The 24,598-nt window shown below is 43.2% G+C and overlaps 2 protein-coding genes across 2 annotated transcripts in view; both read right to left on the reverse strand.

Moving 5' to 3' along the window:
* The window catches only part of LOC141105161 (uncharacterized), a 28,894-nt gene extending 8,280 nt beyond the window's left edge, over window positions 1–20,614 (reverse strand). Inside the window, exons 1-6 of the mRNA XM_073595051.1 lie at window positions 19,395–20,614; window positions 19,082–19,187; window positions 18,868–18,965; window positions 18,604–18,753; window positions 18,340–18,481; window positions 16,367–17,843 (exon numbers count right to left, since the gene is read on the reverse strand). Coding sequence (XP_073451152.1) covers window positions 16,367–17,843; window positions 18,340–18,481; window positions 18,604–18,753; window positions 18,868–18,965; window positions 19,082–19,166 — 1,952 coding nt within the window. The 5' untranslated portion in view covers window positions 19,167–19,187; window positions 19,395–20,614. The remainder of the gene's footprint in view (window positions 1–16,366; window positions 17,844–18,339; window positions 18,482–18,603; window positions 18,754–18,867; window positions 18,966–19,081; window positions 19,188–19,394) is intronic.
* The window catches only part of LOC141105168 (uncharacterized), a 79,555-nt gene that overhangs the window by 32,648 nt on the left and 22,309 nt on the right, over window positions 1–24,598 (reverse strand). The gene's annotated exons all lie outside the window — the stretch shown is intronic.

Consider the following 24,598-nt stretch of genomic DNA (forward strand, 5'->3'; position numbering starts at 1 on the left):
TAGGTATGTGGACCACCTGTACGTGAGTATTTAAAAAGAAAAAAAAAAAAAAAGATTGCGCCACTGACAAACAAACTTTGTTTGTTTCAGCCCTGTTCCTGCAAAGCGGTCCGGAAAATCCTCAAGGCGCCACGACAATGACGATAGTCCTGAGCGGAGGTCGCGCTCTTCTCACCACAAATCTTCTAGAAGATCAGGATCTCATAGACGTCGTCATTCGCCTTCGCCTCCATCGCGGGCGTCAGGGAAAAAATGCTGGGCCTGTGGCGCTGTTCCACTCCCTGATAAGCTTGTCTGCAGAGACTGACTCAGGGACTACACAGCTAACCGGGAATTAGAAGGCCAACAGGTGGTTGACCTACCCAAACAAACCATGAAAGATTCTTTTTCTGAACTGACGGCCATGATTCCCGCTCACCCGGTTTCACAAGCTGCCCAAGTGTTGGATTTAGACCCCGACATTCCGGGTCCATCAGCTGTTAGTACTCCTTTGCCTCCATCAGGAAAAACAGCTAAACAAATTCATTCATTCATCCGAGGAGTCCTCAGATGATACTGAACCATCTGGTTTCAATTTCTCCCTGGTTCAACCCTTTGTACAAGCGGTGAGGAGCGCCATTGCCTGGGAAGACCCGGAAGAGCTTCCTCAAAAATCAAAAACCTATTTCCCATTTCTCAAGAGAAAGCAAATCTTCTTCCCATTAATGGGGGAGATCAGGGTGATCATAGAGGATGAGTGGAACAAAACCGACAAAAAGTTTTCTCTAGCCCGTTTAACCAAACTGTATCCACTGGCAGATTCGGATACTCAGCCCTTAAGCTCAATGCCGGTGGTTGATGCGGCTGTAGTGTGTCTGGCAAAAAATGTAACATTGCCAATGGAGGATTCAACGTCCTTCAAGGATCCCCTAGATAGACGTATTGACCTAGACCTCAAGAGGAGCTATCTAGCGGCAGGGGCGGCTTGCAGACCAGCCATTGCGCTGACATCTGTTTCCAATGCCATCAGGTCTTGGACGGAAAATGTTGAGACAGCCCTGCACCAAGACGTTCCTAAAGAGGACATAATCAAAGCTCTGGAGGAGCTCAAATTGGCAGCGGATTTCGTAGGAGAAGCTGCGATTGACACAATCCATTGTTTGGCCAATTCAATGCTGCACTCGGTTATGGCAAAGCGGGCCTTATGGCTAAAACCTTGGACAGCCAATCTAGCATCAAAGCAGAATTGGTGCAGGATCCCCTTTGATGGAAAATCTTTGTTTGGCGAGAAACTCTACAAAGCAATCTCCAGAGTAACAGGGGGCAAATCTGGCTTACTTCCTCAGGACAGGAAGGTCCGGAGAACAAAGGCCTATTTATCCCAATTCCAGCAGTCAAATTCTAGAGACTTCAGGCAGTCTCGCCCCTTTAGGGACAACAGGAAATCGTGGAGAGGCACCCAGACTTCTTTTTTGGGAGCCAGAAAGAACAAGTCCCTCACAGCTCCCCAGGAGGGGACAAAGTCTTTTTGATGCCAAAGGGGCAGGGACGCCCCCAGTGGGAGTGCGGTTAAAACATTTTTTCCCCATCTGGGCCTCCCAGTGTCAAGACCCGTGGGTCCTATCAACGATCCAATACGGTCACTTCTGGACTTCCTCTCAGCAGCCTCCTCACATGCCCTTCAAAGAAACACAGTTACCAGCCTAAACCACAGAAAGCACTGGCCCTAAACCAATTTTTGGAGTCTCTGCAGTGTCAAGGAGCAGCAGTACCTGTTCCCCCATCGGAGCGATTTACAGGTTTTTATTCCACCCTTTTCCTGGTACAGAAAAAAACAGGCTACTGGAGACCTGTAATAGATCTGAAAAAGCTAAATCGATACATCCATCTCGAAAGTTCAAGATGGAGTCGCTCCAGATGATCATCCAAACCATACAACCAGGAGATTGGTTAATATCAATAGACCTGCAGGATGCTTACCTCCACGTCCCTATTCTACCATCCTTCCAAAAATACTTAAGGTTCGCAGTGGGTCATGTCCACCTGCAATTTTAGGCTCTGCCCTATGGACTATGCACCTCCCCTCGGGTGTTCACAAAAGTGTTGATATCTGTCTTGGCCACTCTGAGAGAGAGGGGATTAAGAATTTATCACTACCTGGATGATATCCTCTTGCTGTCAAACAACCCGAGCCAGCTTATAGCCCACAGGGAGATTCTTCTTCAGTCATTGTCGGAGTTGGGGTGGTTGGTGAACCATCGAAAGAGCCAATTAGTTCCAACACAACAGATGATCTACCTAGGAGCAATGTTCGATACGCACCTAGGCACAGTCTCTTTATCCCAAATGAAGATGGAGGGCATCATTCAGAAGGTATCCAAGACCATACAGAGGTCCCATCTATCAGCCTCACAGTGTCTGAGCCTTATTGGCATGATGTCCTCATGCATACCTCTAGTTCCATGGTCTTACTGGCACCTGAGACACTTCCAGACGGGATTCTTAATACAATGGAAATGACAACATCTTTCCCAGATAATCCGTTTAACAACGCTAATGAGCAGGAGTCTATACTGGTGGACGAATCTAGAGAATCTCTCCCGGTCCCATCATTTGGGTTCCCACTCATGGACCACAATTACTTCCAATGTGAGTGGCCAGGGGTGGGGTGCCCATTGAAGAGAATTCCGGATTCAGGGAAGATGGTCCTTTCCCACCAGAGGGATAGTGTCCAACATCCTAGAAATGAGAGCAGCATTTCTAGCCTTAACCTCTTTTGCATCTCAGGTTAAGGGACAGAGAGTACTTCTGCGTTTGGACAACAAGGCTGCAGTCTCGAACCTTCAGAAGCAAGGGGGCACCCACAGCAAGACACTTCTGAGGGATGTGGAACCTGTAATGCTCTGGGCAGAGAGGAACCTGGTAGACCTCAGGGCAATATATCTCCCAGGCAAGATGAACACGGAGGCAGATGTCTTATCGAGAAGGTTTGGGGACAACAACGAGTGGTTTCTCCATCCCCATGTGTTCAACCAAATCTCATCTATCAATCTATGGCAGACCCCACAGGTGGATCTCTTTGCTACGCAGGAGAATTCCAAACTCAGGAGATTCTTCTCTTGCCTCCCACATCCACAAGCGGAAGGGGTAGATGCACTATCTTGTCCTTGGACCTTCAAGACAGCTTACGCCTTTCCTCCTCACCCACTCATATCGAGGTTTCTCCTCAGACTCCTGAATGAACCAGTCCAAGTGCTAGCAGTGCTACCCTATTGGCCAAAGAGACCTTGGTTTCCACTAGCCATGCACCTCAGTGCAGATCCTCCAATCAGAATTCCTCCCTTCCCGCAGTTGTTGACCCAGGGCTGGCCGGCCCATCCAGACCCACAGAAGCTGGACCTTCGTGTATGGAAGTTGAAAGGAGGAGGTTTGAATCATTAGGCTGTTCCCAATAGGTCATATCCACCCTGTTGAAAGCCACAAAACCTACAACTAAAACAATATATGCAAGGATTTGGGACAAGTTCTTATCCTATGCCACAGGAAAAGGATTTGATCCTATCTCTCCTTCCACCGCTGATGTTCTGAGTTTTCTGCAAACTGGTCTCGATTTGGGGCTCAGCCAGAGTTCCCTCAAGGTACAGGTGTCCGCAATTTCTGCAGCAACTAACACCAGGTGGGCAGAAGACCCTCTAGTGGTCACGTTCCTCAGGGGAGTATTGAAGATGCGTCCTCCATCCAGACGTTCCTTCCCAAAGTGGGATCTTCCTCTAATATTGGAAGTCCTATCTACTTATCTGTTTGTGCCGGTTGAAGAAGTCTCAATTTGGAACTTGACTTTAAAAACAACTTTTCTGTTGGCTATTACATCCCGCAGGAGGATTTCGGAACTCCACTCTCTGGGCATCGGGGATGAACATATATCCTTTTTTCCAGATAGGGTAGAACTTCGCCCTCTCAGAGGGTTTACGCCTAGGGTCACCTCAACGGCAAACCTGTCAGAACCATGGGCGTTACCAGTTTTCATGGACCGAGAATCAAACTCCGGTCATGAGTTAGACATATCCAAAGTCCTCAGGGCCTACTTGGAAGCCACAGCAAGTTTCAGGAATTCTGAAAGATTACTCATCATTCCAGAATAGAGGAAAAGAAGCTTCTACCAGAACCTTGGCATCCTGGGTTGTCAAGCCAATTCAGAAAGCATACAGGGTGAAGAACTGGGAACCTCCGGCTCAGGTGAATGCTCATTCAACAAGAGTAGTGTCAGCTTCTTGGGCAGCGAGGGCAAATGTTTCTTTGGAAACAGTATGCAGGGCCACCACTTGGTCTATTGGACACACGTTCCTTAAACATTATCGTGTTGATCCCGGAGCTCTTACGACTGTAGAGTTTGAGAGAAGAGCACTTCGTGCTGCTATGTCTGTATCTGATTAAAATTTTTTGTTAAAGCATTAAACCCACCCGTGTGAGTTAGTTATTTATCACAGGTATGCTGCCATGGAGGCACCAGGAAAATGGAAAATTGTATCACACTTACCATAATTTTCTTTTCCTGGTGCCAATCCATGGCAGCATAAGCTCCCACCCTCAGTATTCTATATTACGAAGAATGTTGGGGGAGGGGCTATGCCCTTTAATTTATGCTATTCACTAGTCCTGAAGGCGGAGTAGAGGTGGAGCTCTATCACAGGTATGCTGCCATGGATTGGCATTGGTGCTTATCCCAGCAGTGGTGTTCTCATGTGTGCACTCGATCTTTTTGGATATGGTAAGAGGCCATACATATGTTGCAATGGGATTATCTTAGGGTGATATGAGATGTTTTACAAACAATTGTCACTTTAGTGTATATTGAGAGTTTGCAAATGTCATTCACTCTCTTTTTGTATTGAGACAGCGCACCTTCACTTTGTCTTTTATTCACTAATTTCCTGGTATTCAAGGATTTTAGGTGCAGCAGTCTTAGCAAATTGGACAAGCACGCAGCCCAGATTAATATCCACAATCCATATTATTGAATACACATTGGACTTGCAGCTGGCCCAATATGGATGTCTTTGACTACCATAGTTCCCATAGGATTGTGGCAGAGGAGATTTTTGATACAGCCTTTGATACAAGGCCACTGAATTAAAGAGTACCTTCATGAGATTGAAGAATGTAATGGTGGCGAAATGCATGCCTCATGGGACATTGTGTTTTTACAACATTACATTGAGGAGAAGCTGGTCCCCAGAAGTCTTCGGTGGAATATTTGCTCAGACCAAGGGGATAGTGATTTATTAGGATGGTTTCAGTTTTTCAATGATGCAAGCTTGGATTTCCTCAATTTCCTACTCGAGAGGAAGAGAGGGAAGGTTGCCAGATCGACCAAGGAAATTGGTAACATTAAGGAAAAACTGAGTCTTTTTCTTCAGGAGGAAGCTTATCGACTTTATAGTCAAGAGCTAAAGGAGATTTTAGCTATGGAGAAGGAAGAATAGAGAATTAAAAAGTGGAAAAAATATTTTAGAGACTTAGAAGATTATAAACGGAATTCATTTTTTAAATGGCAGGAACAGGTGGGAGGTGATACAGATCCCAACATTGCAATACCGAGTACGTCAAGTGACCCCGACTTTGTCTTTTATTCACTAATATCCTGGTATTCAAGGGTTTTAGGTGCAGCAGTCTTAGCAAATTGGTCAAGCGCAGCCCAGATTAATATCCAAAAAACAGATACTTAGATGTATTCACCCTCTGTTGAGTTGGTACTACAGAGCACCTTTGAACAGAGCTCAGATAAAAATACATTTGGGACGGTTTGACAAAACGTTTATTATCTGTAATGTAGGAGTTTTTTGTGTAAAACAGTGGGACCACGACTATATCTGCTGTTCCAGACCAAGAGGATGTTAACCAGATTATAGATAGCAAATATCCCTCATGAGACAGAAGGCCCAAGACAGGATGAAAAACCAACAGAAATCTTATCATTGCATTAAAAACCGTGTCTCACCAAACCATGTGTTGGAAAACAAATTGGTATTGGTGGAGTTGCCAGATATCACCGGTGTATTTTAACAGAATGGTAATTTTGTTGACAATAAAGAAAACCTGGTTGCATGTAACCAATATCAAGGATCAGGACAGTTGGTGGTGGGGTGTCAAGTGGCAGAAAAGTTGGTGCACAGTGAGATTGCCGCGGAAGATGCTTACTCCGCTGTGTGGATTTCCTCTGCAGCCACGGCCCTGCCAAACGCTAACAACCTGTATGAGCATTGCTGACTTTGTTGGAAACTTTAGGTCATTGCTGATTTATGAGCTGATTGTCATGGGAAACAGCAATAGTGGGGGTTAACCTGATGGTCAGTTTGAGTTGATAATAGGATGCGACACATGCCAGAAGGTGTCGGGGGGATAAAATGTTTAGTAAGAAGGGTATTGACTTAATAGTGAATTGAGAGATAGACAGCGTAGTGAGAGTGAGAGGGGGCCTCCTACAAGTTTGGGACGGTAGGTTGGTAAAAGATCTCCCACAGTCTAGGAAGTGCCAGGGAAGTCCTTACTGTCCGCCTTATCTGCACATATAGAAAGAACTAGATAAATTAATAATGGAAATAAATGCTTAGCGGAAAACCAAAACCTTGAAGCTTGATGTGAAAGCCTGAAATTAGCTTTGGTAGAAGTTAAACAAGAGAACAAAGGCTTGAATGAAGAGTTGGAATCTTCGATAATTTCACATGAACCAAAATGTCAAGGTCTGTATCAGAACCCGAGACCTCTGCTTTGTCTGGCAGGTACTCAACAAGTTCAGCCTTATGTCTTGTTTCTCTTGAACCTTAAACCCTTTGCTTCTCAGATGAACTTCCTATTTCAGCCATGCCTTTGCACTTCCTGTTTGCCAGATTATTGTGATCTCTCCAGCCAATATCTCGCTCTTGTCACTCCTGCTGCTGTCCGTATCTTCGCTACCACTTGTTGGCTTGTTCCTTGACTATGGTTCTTCATGATCCCAACCTCCAACCACTTGTTACCGGCATTTGGCTTGTTCATCGACTACAGTTCTTCATGATCCCAACCTCTTGTTACCGACTTTTGGCTTGTTCCTCGACTACGCTTTCACTTGATCCCAGCCTGAAACTACTTGCAACAATCTTCAAAAAAATAGATACCATATTTTACCTTTTTTTATGTATTTTTAGATGATTCACCACCGCTATACTCCTAAACAAGTTTATGATAATTTCAACCAAACATGTGAGGTCTGGGCTCATTACAAATGGATTGCTGTAGATGTTTGTTGATTGTGTACTTTAATATGTGGGATATGGTGTACCAGCATATGACACTTATTATTGACCAGACAGGATTTGATAAGAGGCATGGGGGAGCTCAGCTATGAGGAAAGATTAGAGTGAATGAATGTATTCTCACTTGAGAAGAGGAGATTAAGGGGGGATATGATCTCCGTGGCCAAATACATAAGTGGCCCATATAGTGAACTTGGTGTTGAGTTATTCAGTTTAAGGTCATCACAGAGGACAAGGGGGCACTCTTTACCTGTGGAGGAAAAGAGATTTCATCTTCAAATAGGGAAAGATTTCTTCACAGTAAGAGCTATGAAAATGTGGAATAGACTCCCTCCAGAGGTGGTTCTGGCCAGCTCAGTAGATTGCTTTAAAAAAAGGCCTGTATTCTTTCCTAAATATACATAACTTAATTGGGTAATAACATATATAGGTAAAGTTGATCCAGGGAATATCTGATTGGCTCTCGGGGGATCAGGAAGGAATTTTTTCCCCTGCTGGAGCAAATTGGATCATGCTGTGCTGGAGTTTTTTGCCTTTGCCCCTTTTATTGGTTGAACTAGATGGACTTGTGTCTTTTTTTTCAACCAGACTAACTATGCATTACAACAAGGTGTAGCAAAAGCTGAGAGGTAGTTTTGTGGTTTTGTTGAATTTTAGATCTATTATACATATATTTCTCTTAAAAATTCAAATAAATTGAAAAGATTTGTCAGTGGAAGATTAAAGCCCTCTCAGAGGTGGCAGCACAGCGCTGGAGGGCTTCACTTTAGGGTATATTTCAGTGGCTATTTTCACTTTAATGGGAGCAGCGAAGTGGTGGAATGTAACTTGGAGGTGGCAGGCCCAAAAATTTGTGAGTACAAAGACCCTTATACCGGTGAGATATGGCAGTGTGTTAAGCCACAGAAACTCCCCTGTGATTCTTTGATTTATCACTCCATGGGTGGATACCGCAAAGTGACCAACAGCCTGGAGGACTCTTTGTTAAGTGAGTTCCAACGCTGATCCGAGGGACACGATCCACGTGTGTTTCATCTCATCTCTTCGGGTTTGGTATTATCCAGGGAACACAGCTTCGTGGAAGCCACTCCACCAACGTTGCCCTTCTGGACCACCTACAGTCCAGCACCACCCAAGCCTATCTGACTCCACCTGGCGCACGCCTTGTTGAGTCCATCTAGTCCGGTAAGCCTTCTCACTTTCAGTGGTGGTGTGTGGGCCCCTTCTCCAAATGGTTTACACCCTTGATGTGATTTGTTCCAGAGGATTTTAAAGAATTAACTTTTTCTTTCTACGGATGTTTTTCCTCCTGGTTTACACATTCTGAACTGTCGGTCCATAGACTTTGTATCTGATTTTTCTCCATAGCGCTACACTGATTTTGTTTTTGGACATTGTTTACACTTGCTGGTTGTGTTAGCTGCTCACTTGTTTTTTTCTGGTAGCGCAGAATTATTGTGTATATTTATACATATATTTCTCAGCCTAAAATCAAATTAGGCGATTTAATACTATAAATCACAGGTCACCACCGCCACTAAGTCTCCTGAACTGGCTGCTCCTCCTGTTTGGCAGTAGTTCCACCAAACACCTGCAAGGCCTCACATATTCATGGCCCAGACCCAGTCCCTGGGAAACACCATTCTGCAGTGGGTCCTGAGATAGGGCAGACCAAAGGCATAACGTCACCCCTCCAACAGAACCTCCACCCCGGCAACCACCGCCATTAAGTCTCCTGAACTAGATGCTCCTCCTGTTTTGCAGAGGTTCCACCAAACACCTGTGAGGCCTTACATATTCGTGGCCTAGACCCAGTACCTGGGAAGCTCTGTTCTCCAGTGGGCCCTGAGATAGGGTCCTTACCACTGAGAAGGGCAGACCAAAGGCATGAAGTCACCCCTCCAACAGAACCTCTGTCCCCGGCCACCACCATCACTTATTTTTTTTAGTATTACTACATTTTTATTTTTTATTTTCGATAATTACACCCCTCAGGATGACTCTGACGAGCATTCTAGTGTAATACGAAGGGATTCCGGGAGAGAGCAGTATGGCAGAGTGTCCCTCTATGAACTTTTTTGCCTACTTCAGGGTCTAACCACGTAATACTTTTCTGCAGTGTTTGGCTTTGGAAGTGGTTAGTGGGGATTGAAAGTTTAAGGTTGGGTGTTTTTTGCTCTTTTATATGTTTAAGTTTTATTTTTCGGAGTGTAAAGGTGGGGAATTGCTATTTCGTAAGAAATACCATTGGTGTTCAGCTTAATCTCAAAATGAGGCTTGATGTCCAACCGAGCCTATTGATGTTAAAATGAGGCTTGATGTTTAACTGAGTCCTCAAGTATCAGAACGAGGCTTGGTTTTGATCGTGTGTATAAAAGGCAATGACGAAATACGTCGCCCGTGCCCCAGGATGACGTCAATCTCTGACGAAACGCATAGGGCAAACGACGTGCTGACGCTCATCGCGATTTATGAGTCCCGAAAGTGCGGGTACTTGTTGCATGTTTTTTTACCGGCCGGTGTTTTAACATTTCTACATGTATGAGAGATGTTTTTAAACCAATAAATCGTTGGATTTACACAATGTGGAGTTTTCTTTACTATTTTTGAGTGGAACATCCTAACATCGGGAGTGAGAGAGATCGCCTGCAGGACCACAGATCTTTGGTCGGATTGCAACCTAAAAGCCCTGGTGGGGTAATCAGCCACAAGCGTTACTGGCCTTTTTTTAGGGTCCAGTACATCTCGTAAGCAGGCATTTTTTATCGTCGGTGGAGGTTTTCATTGCGCAGGGGATTGAAGGGGACTATACTGTGTCCGCAAGTCTGCATACGGACTACGAATCTCAACTTTAAGATTTTTGGCACTACTGTCTATTTATCACCTTGCTTCATATATCACTCTTCTCTAATAAGAAGGACTGTTCACTATTGGATGTTTGATGCTGCATATATCAGTTAAGCGCGACTCTGTTTTTTGTGATATCACACATTTGAGTTTACTGCTTTTTATCTACGCCACTAAGTCTCCTGAACTAGCTGCTCTTCCTTCTGCTTTGCAGAAGTTCCAAACACCTGCGAGGCCTCACATATTCATGGTCCAGACCCAGTCCCTGGGAAGCTCCGTTCCGCAGTGGGATCTGAGTAAGGGTTCTTACCACTGAGAATGGCAGACCAAAGGCATGAAGTCACCCCTTCAACAGAACTTCTGTCACCAGCCACCACCGCCACTAAGTCTCCTGAACTAGATGCTCCTCTTTCTGCTTTGCAGAAGTTCCACCAAACACCTGCGAGGCCTCACATATTCGTGGTTCAGACCCAGCTCCTGGGAAGCGCCATTCTGCAGTTGTACAATTGTACTGTGTGATAGGTGTCTAAAAGACTGTGTATTGTTGTCTTTTGATGTCATTTTGGTGATCAATAAACGGCAATTGGATTTTCATCAATATGCAGCCATTTCTTCTTTACTTCACCTGATCGCTTTGGTAGCCTCTGATCTGCTACCTTGATCAGTCACCGAGAAGCTCGCCCCTGTGTTTTTCCCTTTTTGTGAATGGAGAGGAAAGATACATTGTATCTTTCTCTTTCCTTGCAGAAAGGATAAAGAAAAAAAAGTGTTTGTAAAAAGAAAATACCTAGATCTGCCAGAGTTAGTGTTTGGGTCAAGTAGGGGTCAAAGGAAAGAAACAAAATTACACTCCGGAGCTGCACAATGTGAGTGAAATTCACCTGAGACCACACTCTGGAAGGAGTTAAGACGTTTTCTTTAATTGACTTGTATGAGGAGACAAGTTACAACAAAAGGACAGATATTTGCCTATTGCTTTTGAGATCTATGACCTGTGCAATAGGGCAGCATACATAGAGTTCAGCCTTATGAGCTCCTATCTGACTTGTCTGTCTAACAATTGTAGAGCTTGCATTTATATACCCTTTTACAAGCCTATCTCAGCTATCTGTCCTAGATATGATTGGTCGCTAAGATCTACGTCAATGTAACTAACCATAAATCTGACACCTGTTCTACAACCAGATAAACTTAATTATTCCCAGAATTCCTATATGTTCATTAAAGTGATTTATAACTGTTTTTGTCCAATTAAAAACAGCTGTGAAGAGACAGTATGGCACTCAGCTGTGTTAAATCAAACCCTCCTCATCTTGATAAGATTTAACTAACTTCAAGAATTACAGATTTACGTCTTTGAGAGAATGAACTTTCAATAACCCCACCAGATGTGTTATATGTGTTACTATATAATCCTATGTGTAAAAGTACTGTATCACTTAATCACTTACTATATATATATATATATATATATATATATATATATATATATGTGTGTGTGTGTAAAGGGTGACAATCAGCGCAAACTGTACACAATCACCAAATTGCAAGCTGAACACTACAGGTAATCACATATGCCTGAAAGGTAACAAAAGTAAAGGGGGTAAGTGCAGCGCAATTAATAAAATGGACGAATTCCCCAATAGTCTATCAGGACAGGTCCACATAAAACTTCCAAAGACAAATTAAACAGTCTTGCATGCAGTATCCAATTGCGCTTACCAGAGATAGTGGACCTCTGCACAGCAGGGGTCAAACTCACATGTATCCCCAAGGGGATGATGATACTTCTTGGTGATGTCACTGAAGAGGAACACTGCAGTCTGAGGATCCAAATATCCAGAGGGATGAGCCAGCCTTCCGACAAGGTGATCCCAGGGATGTGAACTTCCAGATTGAAGATGTAGACAAAGACCGCTCCAAAATGTCAGATGCAAAAAAATAATAAAGGATACTATCTAAGAGTAATCCATTTATTGTAAAAAAAATCCAGTCAGGTATCATAAGAAACGAGCGCTCACAATCGCTAATAGTTTAAAAAGTTGGACTGCAGTGCAATGCAGTACCGACACACACAGTCTGGCAGTAGGATCTGCAGCCAGAAGGAATGTCAGCCAAGCAGGTCTTTAATGGGAACACAGGAGAGCATCTCTAGAGATGTGACCAAGGTGAAGATACACACACACATACATATACATACATTATATATATATATATATATATATATATATATATATATATATATATATATATCACCAATTACTTTATTCAATATTGTCTAATTACTAATATATATTATATATAGATATATATTTACACATACAGTTGGGACGAAAAGTATTCAGAACCCCTTAAAAGTTTCACTCTTTGTTATATTGCAGCCATTTGCTAAAATCATTCTTTTTTCCTCATTAAAGTACACACAGCACCCCATATTGACAGAAAAACACAGAATTATTGACATTTTTGCAGATTTATTAAAAAAGAAAAACTGAAATATCACATGGTCCTAAGTATTCAGACCCTTCACTCAGTATTTAGTAGAAGCGTCCTTTTGATCTAATACAGCCATGAGTCTTTTTGGGAAAGATGCAACGAGTTTTTCACACCTGGATTTGGGGATCCTCTACCATTCCTCCTTCCAGATCCTCTCCAGTTCTGTCAGGTTGGATGGTAAACGTTGGTGGACAGCCATTTTTGGGTCCAGCCAGAGCCCTGACTTAAACCCAATTGAGCATCTCTGGAGAGACCTAAAAATGGCCGTCTACCAACGTTTACCATCCAACCTGACAGAACTGGAGAGGATCTGCAAGGAGGAATGGCAGAGGATCCCCAAATCCAGGTGTGAAAAACTTGTTGCATCTGTCAATATGGGGTGCTGTGTGTACATTAATAAGAAAAAAAAATGAACCTAATGATTTTAGCAAATGGCTGCAATATAACAAAGAGTGAAAAATGTAAGGGGGTCTGAATACTTTCCATCCCCACTGTATATATCAGTATTCCTTATTCAATGTATATTAACAGTTTTAATGAGGGTTCAAGCTTGTCAAACTTAATTAACGTACTTGTACATAACTTAGATTGTTTCTAAACCACCTGTATAAGATTTTCTTATCTTATCAGGCTGTGTTTCACTGCTGTCAAAAGTTCTCTCTTCTTCTAATTAGTAACTAAAAATGAACTATCCTATCTCTGTGATTTATATGCATTTCAAGAACTTGAGACAATTCTATATAAAACTTGAATCTATTCTAATGAACTTTCACCCAGTAAACTATAAAAGTACGAGAGAGAAGCAGAGAGGTCATCTAAAGTTCAACATTTTCTATATCTACGAAATAACATACATTGTTTAATATGAAATTCTACTACTTTCAAGCAATCTTTTGCAAACAAACATAATTGATTATAAAATAAGAATCTAAATTCTCTAACACAAAATTGCTTGATGATAATCTTCATTGTCAAAAGCCAGACAGGTTTACAGGGATTGCAGTCGACGCGTTTCACAAGAGTGTAGCTTGCTTTGTTCACAACATCGATATACTCTCCAGGCAGGCTATTTAAGGTGATTACCTGAATCAGGCTACACCCAAAACCATCTGTTCTGGAGAAGCAGCTCATGAAAACATAAGAATCTCAACTGATATGTATAAAAACATTTCATTGATTAAAAAAAACAAAAAAAACACAAAAAAACAAAAAATAGATAAAAACAAAACAAAAAAGAAAACAAGAATTAACCCAAGAGAATCCACCTGATAAACACACACATGTATAAATGGTAAAGAAGAAGTGGATAAAAAAATGGGTCAAAGGTCAATGTCTTTATATTTTGGGCAGGATTTTTTTTTTTTTAACTTAGCATCAGTGTCGGTGTGTTTTAAGTAGGACAAAAAAAACGAAAAAAAAAAAACGCCCACTGCTGTTTCTGGGCTGTACTACTGGTACAAACAATAACTAACATACACATATGTGGTATCGCTGCGATCGCGAGGAGAATTTATTTTGGGTTGTTCCTTGGTGGTAGGTTATGGAAGCAACAAGAAATATACAGCTAATTTAAAATATATATATATTTTTTTTACTATTTTGGGCCAGTTTTCCTTTGATAATTTTTTTTTAAAAAATCAGGTGATATCCATAACCATTTACCAAAAAATAAAAGCCCAATTTGTCCTGAAAAAAATGCGGTACAATCCACCTGGAAGCAAAAAAGTAGTTTTGATGATACGTATGGTTTTACTAACACATGTCAAAGTTGCAAAATTGGGCTGAAGCATTTAGATTTGTTTTACCCGTAGACGTTAAGGGGTTAACAACCCATAATTGCCAGCTTTTTTTTTTTTTTTTTTACATTTCAGCTGTCAGTGGGGGAATCGGACTTTCAGCTGAAAGAACTGAGCCTGAAAGTATCAGTTTCAGGTATCGGAGCATTTGCAGAGTACCAATACTCATGCAAATGCTTAGTATTGGCACTGATACTTATACTGGTTTATATTTCTTTCTTTTTTGTTATTATTATTATTTTTGTTACACAAAGTTATGTTTATTTTTCTCTCTGCAGGGAGAGAGAGAGAAAAGATAAATGTATCTCTCTCTCCTCCATTCAGAGAGAGGGAAAACATGGGGGCGGGCTTCACAGTGACTGATCACTGGGATAGCCAATCAGAGGCTATCACAGCGATCAGGTGACCCGGAATCCAGGAGTTGCAGATACCAATCCGGAGTATGGGACCTGGGGCTCTCGGTGAGATCACCGTGCGGCACCCTCCCAGCACAAAGACAGATATGCATATATGCGGCCCCCACGGAAAAATGCCCAGTCCACTGAGGCTGCATATATGTGAAGGAAGGGGTTAAATATCCGTCATGTTCAATTCTAGTAAATTTACACATCAAAAAAAAGGGCTGGTATTGGCTCTCGATCTGCTCGGATAGGTTTGGAGGGCAGGAGGCGCTGGTTGGACAGAAGCACCTAAGCGGGGTGCCAGACGGTTCCGTCACTGGGAACATCATGTTATATTGAGGAATGGAGATGGACCTTTCATATGGTGTACAGTATCTCCACCTCATTTGTTGGGAACATGACCTTATATTGTGGAATGGAGATGGACCTTTCATATGATGTACAGTATCTCCTCCTCATTTGTTGGGAACATGACATTATATTGAGGAATGGAGATGGACCTTTCATATGGTGTACAGTATCTCCTCCTCATTTGTTGGGAACATGACATTATATTGAGGAATGGAGATGGACCTTTCATATGATGTACAGTATCTCCTCCTCATTTGTTGGGAATGTGATAGGCCTAACCAGGACAGAGGTTTTTGGAGAGGACTAGAGGCAAGCCTCCTACCCACTGACTGTGGGGCCCTGGCATTTGAGGGAGCTACAAGCATTTAGGAAGATGTCCTGTTATATATTACAAAAGGACATTATTACATTGAACAGTCAAGGACGCCATGATAGTCTCTGCCAACCTGAAACTCAGTGAGCAGATGTATGTAAAAAGAAAGCCGGTTAATGAGATTAGGACAGACCTGGGTCTTCTTGAATACTGTTGCCAGACAGTCCGCGATCCCTGATTAATCAAAGCATTGTCTAGGTGTGAATTCCCATTGTTAATTGAGTCACCTATTGTTTGTCTTTTGGCTAAATTGGCTAACTCTTGGAGGTTTTTATGATGGGTTTAGCCTTGTGTCAACGTTAGCTCGTTATGTAACCATGGTGCGATATTTTGGGTAATATTTGGTTTTTATTGTTTATGTGGTGACAGCCCTACTTTTTAAGTGTATAAAAACCCCGTACTTCTGTTCAATAAACGGTCATTCCTTTGGTTCTACCTCAAAATCTTGTCTGTGTACGATGTTTGGGGTAAAAGGGCTGGTATAAGGTCCCGGTCTGATGGAACGGTTTGGAGGGCAGGAGGCACTGTTTGGCGGAAGCACCTAAGAGGGGTGCCAAGGCGTTCCGTCACAAAATAGAAGAAGACTCGGCCCATCAAACTCCACCTATAAATGAAATATCACTTCTGCCGGTATGGACCCCTCTAATAAACAATTTCTTATCCTCCAGATGTTCTATGGACTCAACAGTTCCACCTGGAAAAGTCATCGTATATTTGTCAAAGGAATCAGCAAGTGGGTTCTCTCTGATGTCTCCACTTTATTTTCTATATAATCCATTTCCCGAATTCTAAATGCAATGAGGTCTCTCTGCGGTGTGTCTACTCTGGTGCTTCAGAAGGTTTCCTTTATGATTAAAAGATTTCCCGCACTCTGGACATGCATAAGGGCGTTCACCTGTGTGAATTCGGTGGTGTCTAAGAAGATCCTTTTTCCCAGCGAAGGATTTCTCGCACTCTGAACATGAATAAGGACGCTCACCTGTGTGAATTCTCTGATGTTCAACAAGATCTCCTTCCTGAGCAAAAGATTTCCCGCACTCTGAGCATGAATAAGGACGCTCGCCAGTGTGAGTTCTCTGGTGTCTAATAAGTTTTTGTTTATTAAGGAAAGCTTTCCCACACTCCGAACAAGGGAAAGGACGCTCACCGGTGTGAATTCTCAGGTGTTCAGTAAGGTTTACTTTTTTAATGAAACATTTCCCGCACTCTGAGCAAGGGAAAGGACGCTCACCCGTGTGAATTTTCTGGTGTACAGCAAGTTGTTCTTTACGAGTGAAACTTTTCCCACACTCTGAACATGAAAAAGGACGCTCACCCGTGTGAAGCCTCAGATGTCTACGAAGGTCTTTTCTTTCAATGAAACATTTCCCACACTCTGAACATGAATAAGGACGTTCACCCGTGTGTATTCTCTGATGTATCAAAAGTGCTTCTTTTATAAGGAAACTTTTCCCGCACTCTGAGCAAGAGAAAGGACGCTCACCTGTGTGAGTTCTCTGGTGGATAATTAGGGATTCTTTTCTAACGAAACATTTCCCGCACTCTGAACAAGAGAAAGGACGCTCACCCGTATGAATTCTCTGGTGTCTAAAAAGGATTTTAAGGAAACCTTTCCCGCACTCCAAACAAGAGAAAGGACTCTCACCCATGTGAATTCTTTGATGGGAAACCAGGGCTGCTTTCTGAATGAAACTTTTCTCGCAATCTGGACATGGAAACGGACGCTCGCCAGTGTGAATTCTCTGGTGTACAATAAGTTGTTGTTTCTGAGTGAAACATTTCCCGCACTCTGAACATGGATAGGGACGCTCACCAGTGTGAATTCTCTGGTGCCTGCGAAGGTTTTTGTTTTCAGTGAAAGATTTCCCGCACTCTGAACATGACAATGAACGCTCTCCTGTGTGAACCCCCTTATGGCTTAAAGAAGATATCTGGGGATTGGATGGATCTGGTGATCTGTGAGAACTTGGATGGACATGTGAAGTCATATTATGGGATTTATCAGATGGTTCCTCAGGATTAGAAGGATCCATTGATCTTAGATGGACATCTGAAGTCATAGTATGGGATTTATCAGAAGGTTCCTCAGGATTAGAAGGATCCATTGATCTTGGATGGACATCTGAAGTCATAGTATGGGATTTCTCAGAAGGTTCCTCAGGATTAGAAGGATCTGTGGATCTTGTCAACCAGTAAGTGTTCACTTTCGGAGAATATTGTGGAATGTCAGTATCTTCTGCCTTACAATCTGGAGCTATAATAAGATGTCCCTCCGATGTATTTATATTCCAGAAACACCGTCCATCTGCTGGAAAGCAATATTTAATATAAGTCATATCTGTTCTCATACAACTTGTATTCAGAAGTCATATGTATACACTGGGCAAGATGGTCAGAGAGAGAAAACATACTACAAGGGTGAAAAGAAAATGTGAAAAATAAAATAAAATAAAATAAAAATAAACCATTTAACCAACAAATGGCAGTTCGATGGCAGTTCGATTGCCGGAGTAATCTAAGTAAGGAAAACTCCAACTATGGTGGCCCATGGCTGTGTGTTGAGTTATTTTGAGGGGGCAGCAAATTTACACTGTTATACAAGCTGTACACTCACTACTTTACATTGTAGACAAGTGTCATTTCTTCAGTGTTGTCACATGAAAAGATAGAAGAAAAGATTTACAAAAATGTGAGGGGTGTACTTACTTTTGTGAGATACTGTATATTTCAATCCATGTAACTACATGCTTTTTGCTTAGATAAGATAGAATATGAACTTTCTTCTTTTAGTGTTTATGACTTACTTGTGTCCATATGTAGAGAGAATTCTTCTGGTCTACTTCCCATAATCATCTCCCCCTCCTCCATAGACTGCCGATCTCCACTCACCAACCTCTCTTCTTCTTCCTCTTTATGGTCAACTTTAATGTCTTTCCGTTCTTCATTCTAAATTCCAGAGATGATAAAATATAACATCTGGAAATACTGCTGCCAATAATAAGAGATGACATAGAAGAATGTCTTCTTATAGAATTATTTTTGAGTTTTTTTTGCCCAGTCCCATCTACCTGATCATTCTCTGTATAGTGGTGACCTTCCCATGTAGAATTCTGGGAATACAGAGGACAACCCTCCTCCATAGACTGCTGATCTCCACTCACCAACGTCTCTTCTTCTTCCTCTTTAACCTCAACTTTAATGTCTTTTAGTTTTTCACCCTAAACCCCAAAAATGATAGAATACATTTGTAAAACGGAGCAAGAGATGACATATAGGAATGTTACCCCATACCGCAAATATATTTTTAGGTTTTCATGCTCAGTCCCACCTACCTGATGATGGTGAGGGATGGTGAGACCTTCCTGTGTGGAATCCTGGGAATACAGAGGACGGGAACATCTCTCTGGTGGGTTCCCATTACTGGATCCATCTGTAGGAAACACACACACTGACTGAATACATTGTTTCTATGTGTTTATCAGATGATGGGGGATCTAGGTGGACCCTCCGTACTGCTCTCTCCTTTACAATAAAGTCTCCTCTTACCCGGTGATGTGAAGGGCGGCTGATTCTCCATCATGACGTCCTTGTAGAGATCCTTGCGTCCTTCTAAATACTCCCACTCCTCCATGGACAAATAGACAGTGACATCCTAACACCTCAGAAAAATCAGGAGATATAATTAGGCTATATCTGGTCTATAAACCAGAGGCTCTGGATGGACAGTTGGATAAATGGCTCTATATATGCAGAATGTGCCCTTATTATAATGCATAGCAGACATCACAGTGACTATGGAGGAAGAGGACGGACATGACGGGGGGTTACTGGGTGTAAATATAAAATAAGATTTTATTACCTCCTCTACTGCCACTTCCAGCAATGTCTCCTCTCTACTTCCTTCCCACACTTTTACCAGGAACTTCCTGGTTATGCTTCAAAAACACTTCCTGTCTGTAGCCTACATCACTTCCTGTCTATAGCCTACATGACTTCCTGTTTGTTCCAAGTGACATCACCACCTTGTGTTGAAGATAAATACTGCAGCCTACGTTAGGTTTCATCATCTTGCCCACTGCTTTTCAGAAAATGTATTTTATGTTCAGCCAGATACTTTTTACATATTTTGATATAGCTGTTATTTCTTTTTTATTATGTTCTAGCGTTTTTTTTTTTGTTGGATTTTTTTTCATTTTTTCTGCATTTCCTCTTTCCATAGTCAGTTAGTCTTCTAATAAGATGATCGTTTGATCGTATTAAAGGATTGGATGAATTTGAATATCCATTTCAGTTGAATTGGGTGGTTAGGTTGAAATACAGACACACGGAAGTGGTCCGTTTCCTCAATAAGGGGTTCCCCTGTTAACCATTACCAGTTCTGCTTTCTCTGCTATAAATGTTTTGGATGTGACGTTGCGCGCTGACCTCCAATCCCTTCTGAGTGGAAAACGTTGGGTGTAAACAGCGGTGACGTCAGGACGCGCGGTCCATGTTGCAGGGGGCTGCGCTGACACTATTGTGTGTGCTTTTAGCCAAGAGTTTTCTCTGTAAGTGCAATTCCCTTTTTTATTAAAAGTTGTTATTGCTAATTCGCTCTGAGTCCTCCTTTATGATTTCATTACCCTGTGGACCGGGAGCCCATGACCACGTGGAACTGCTGAGAGGTGGATGTGTGGAGTGGTGCTTATCCCAGCAGTGTTTTTCTCATGTGTTCACTAGATCCTTTTGGATCTGGTAAGAGGCCATACATATGTTGCAATGGGATCATCTTAGGGTGATATGAGATGTTTTACAAACAATTGTCACTTTAGTGTATATTGAGAGTTTGCAAATGTCATTCACTCTCTTTTTGTATTGAGACAGAGCACCTTCACTTTGTCTTTTATTCACTAATATCCTGGTATTCAAGGATTTTAGGTGCAGAAGTCTTAGCAAATTGGTCAAGTGCAGCCCAGATTAATATCCACAATCCATATTATTGAATACACATTGGGCATGCAGCTGGACCAATATGGATGTCTTTGACTACCATAGTTCCCATAGGATCGTGGCAGTGGAGATTTTTGATACAGCCTCCCCTACGAGGCCACTGAATTAAGGACTACCTTCATGAGATTGAAGAATGTAATGGTAGCGGAAATGCATACCTCATAGGACATTGTATTGTTACAATGTTACATTGAGCAGAAGATGGTCCCCAGAAGTCTTCGGTGGAATATTTGCTCAGACCAAGGGGATAGTGATTTATTAGGATGGTTTCAGTTTTTCAATGATGCAGGCTTGGATTTCCTAAATTTCCTACTTAAGAGGAAGAGAAGGAAGGTTGCCAGATTGACCAAAGGAAATTGGTGACATCAAGGAAAAACTGAGTTTTTTTCTTCAGGAGGAAGCTTATCGACTTTATAGTCAAGAGCTAAAGGAGATTTTAGCTATGGAGAAGGAAGAACAGAGAATTAAAAAGTGGAAAGAATATTTTATAGACTTAGAAGATTATAAGCAGAATTCGTTTTTTAAATGGCAGGAACAGGTGGGAGGAGATGCAGATCCCAACCCTGCAATACTGAGTACGTCAGAGGTCAGTATAATGAATTGTCGGTCCAGCAATACACATATAAGTTCATTGATAAAAATGGCATGGAATTTCCCCACAGGGGAACCCCGAACCAAAATTTATAAAAAAAATGCGTGGGGGTCCCCCTAAATTCCATACCAGGCCCTTCAGGGCTGGTATGGATATTAAGGGGAACCCCGCGCCAAAATTAAAAAAAAAAATTGGTGTGGGGGGTCTCCCTCAAAATCCATCGGATTTCTGGAAGCCCCCTTTAACAAGGGGACCCCCAGATCCCGCCCCCCCCCCGTGTGAATTGGTAATGGGTTACATATGTACCCCTACCATTTCACAAAAAAAGTGTTAAAAAGGTTAAAAAACACAAGAGACGGTTTTTGACAAGTCCTTTATTAATTTCTTCTTCTTTACGCTTCTTCTTCCATCTTCTTTCTTCTGGTCTTCCTTCGGTGTTCTTCTTCTTCTTTCTTCTTCTTCTCCATCTTCTTCTTCCTCCGCTCTTCTCGTCCTGCATCTTCCCCTGGCTTTTTCTCCACTCCGTCCGCACGATCCGCCTCAGTGGGAGTCTTCTGCCATATGACGCTTCGGTTCTTCTGACACTTCTTATATAATGGAGAGCGGGGCCACCCACTGACCCCGCCCTCCTCTGAGGGACTTCACGGGGACTTCCCTATGGCTTTCCCCGTGTTGTTAGAGGGGGGCGGGGTCACCCGTTTACGTAACCGGGTGGCCCCGCCCTCCATTATATAAGAAGTGTCAGAAGAATCGAAGCGTCACACGGCGGAAGACCCCCACTGAGGTGGATCGTGCGAACGGGCGGAGAAGAAGCCGGAGGAAGATGAGGGACAAGAAGAGCGGAGGAAGAAGAAGATGGAGAAAAAGAAAATGGAGAAGAAGAAGATGAAGGAAGAAGAAGAACACAGAAGGAAGACCAGAAGAAAGAAGATGGAAAAAGCGGAAAGAAGAAGAAATTAATAAAGGACTTGTCAAAAACCGTCTCGTGTTTTTTAACCTTTTTTACACTTTTTTTGTGAAATGGTAAGGGTACATGTGACGGGAGGGCCCATGGAACCCAGAATCCCTTGGAAAGTATAACATCAGAGGATGTTATAGATTATGCATCACCTGCTCAAGTACTGGCAGCAGGACAGAGTACTGCAGACCCCTGCTCCACACCCATGGCAGTTTCGGAGGCCCGAGGTGAGAAGGTGATGGCTCCTCTTTCCCACTGGATTTCAGAGATGCAGGGAGGAGAGGCAGCCATTCCCCCTCCCCAACAAGGGTTTGTGCACCTAGGAGAAAATATCAGTGAAAGGGAGTTCCAACAGCAGACGGTGCCCCAGAATGATGACACCAACTCAGTTGAAGCGCTGGCAACCGGACAGAGGGTCCAAGACCTCTGCCCCACACCTGCGGCAGTTCTGGAGGTGAGGAGGTGGTGGTCACTCCTGAGGAGCAGATCGGGACCCAAGAAGAGAATGCAATTGGCACCTCACAACTGCAGCATGATCTGGTGTCGGTGGATGAGCCTGCTGTCTCCACTAGCATAAACCCAGCAGAAATGCTGGCAACCGGGCAGAGTGCTACCAAACTCTGCCCAGCACCGGCAACAACTACAGAGTTCCAGGGAGCTGGGGCAGTCGGCCTCCCTCCCCAACAGTTAGCTGGAGCAGATGGTGTGGGGTTTCTAGCAGAAGGGCTGGCAACAGGGCAGAGTGCTGCTGGCCTCTGCCCTCAACTAACAGAGGACGGATTTCCTGTAAAGATGGATGGGACTTCAGTCTCCACCTGTATACCCCAGGGATGCTGGGCAGTCGGCCTAGATGCCCAACAGCATGACAGACCAGGCTGCACTTCCCCCCAGCAGCGGGTATGTTCTCTGAGAGAGGCAGAGGTTGGCTGGGTGAGTAATGAGCTGTTTGGAACAATTTGTTTGGGGTACTGTCTGGGCACAGGCATTAGAGGACTGGAACTATGGACTATCTTCGGAGTCAACCCGTCTGGGGTCCCCTCCTGTGTTAGTCTTCTGCCGAAAGGGGAGAGATGTGACGGGAGGGCCCGTGGAACCCAGAATCCCTTGGAAAGTATAGGATACCCTTGTTTCAGCTCCCCATACACCTCTTATGTCTAAGTCACCCTGTGCTATCCTGGCACAGGGTGAGTGAGAAAATATGTCTTGTATTACTTAAAATAGGACAGTAATATTTATCCACAATATCTCCCAGGATATATGTAGAAACTATTCTTGGTTTGTTTGATTCTGAACTCAACACGTTAATTGAGAGAGGTGATCACATTGTCCTCTGTACAATGTAGGAGACGGGCCGACTCCTAGTGGAGCGCCTGCTATTGTGAGAAAATGTCCTGTGGTTGCACTTATGATAATGTATAATCTACTGTGTGAAGCTCGGTGACAACAAGTCTGACCTGTAGTGAAATCCTAACAGGCACAGTCACATCGGCTGCTTAAAGGGATTAGTTAATTAGCTCATGTTAATTTGTTACAGGTGTGTTGTTAGAGTAATATGAGCAGGAGGGGGGACCTCCTCTTCTACTGTAAGAAAAGACTTGTATTCTGGTTCTAATAAAGAGTCCATGTTAGCAGCTAAACAAGTCTCGTCTTGTTTTGTGATTGGGAGCAGTTGGAATATCTGATATCTAGAACCAGACTGGGAGGAAGTGGTTTACTGACGGAAGCACTCAAGCGGAGTGTGGGACATTCCATGACAGAAGCTCTGTTCTGCAGTGGGTCCTGAGATAGGGTCCTTACCACTGAGAAGGGCAGACCAAAAGCATAAAGTCACCCCTCCAACAGAACCTCCATCACCGGCCACCACCGCCACTAAGTCTCCTGAACTAGCTGATCCTCCTTCTGCTTTGCAGAAGTTCCACCAAACACCTGCAAGGCCTCACATATTCATGGCCCAGACCAAGTCCCTGGGAAGCTCCATTCTGCAGTGGGCCCTGAGTAAGGGTCCTTACCACTGAGAAGGGCAGACCAAAGGCATGAAGTCACCCCTCCAACAGAACCTCCATCACCAGCCACCACCGCCACTAAGTCTCCTGAAATAGCTGCTCCTTTTTGCAGAAGTTCCACCAAACACCTGCGAGGCCTCACATATTCGTGGTTCAGACCCTGTCCCTGGGAAGCTCTGTTCTGCAGTGGGCCCTGAGATAGGGTCCTTACCAAAGGCATAAAGTCACCCCTCCAACAGAACCTCCATCACCGGCCACCACCGCCACCAAGTCTCCTGAACTGGCTGCTCCTCCTGTTTTGCAGTTTTTTTTGAATAATAAAAATGTGTGTTCATTTTGTGCTAAGGATATTAATTCTACTGATTTTAAAATACTGTCCCATTGATCGTCTGTCAATTCCCGTACATCTTCTTCCCATTTTACCCTACAAGTGAGAACCAGATCTTTTTCTACTGCTGCCTTATGTATCTTGGTATACAGTTTTGATGTTATCCCTACATTCATCCGTGCCACCCCTTCTT

This window comes from Aquarana catesbeiana, linkage group LG08 (assembly GCF_042186555.1).
Source record: "Aquarana catesbeiana isolate 2022-GZ linkage group LG08, ASM4218655v1, whole genome shotgun sequence".
Taxonomy (NCBI): domain Eukaryota; kingdom Metazoa; phylum Chordata; class Amphibia; order Anura; family Ranidae; genus Aquarana; species Aquarana catesbeiana.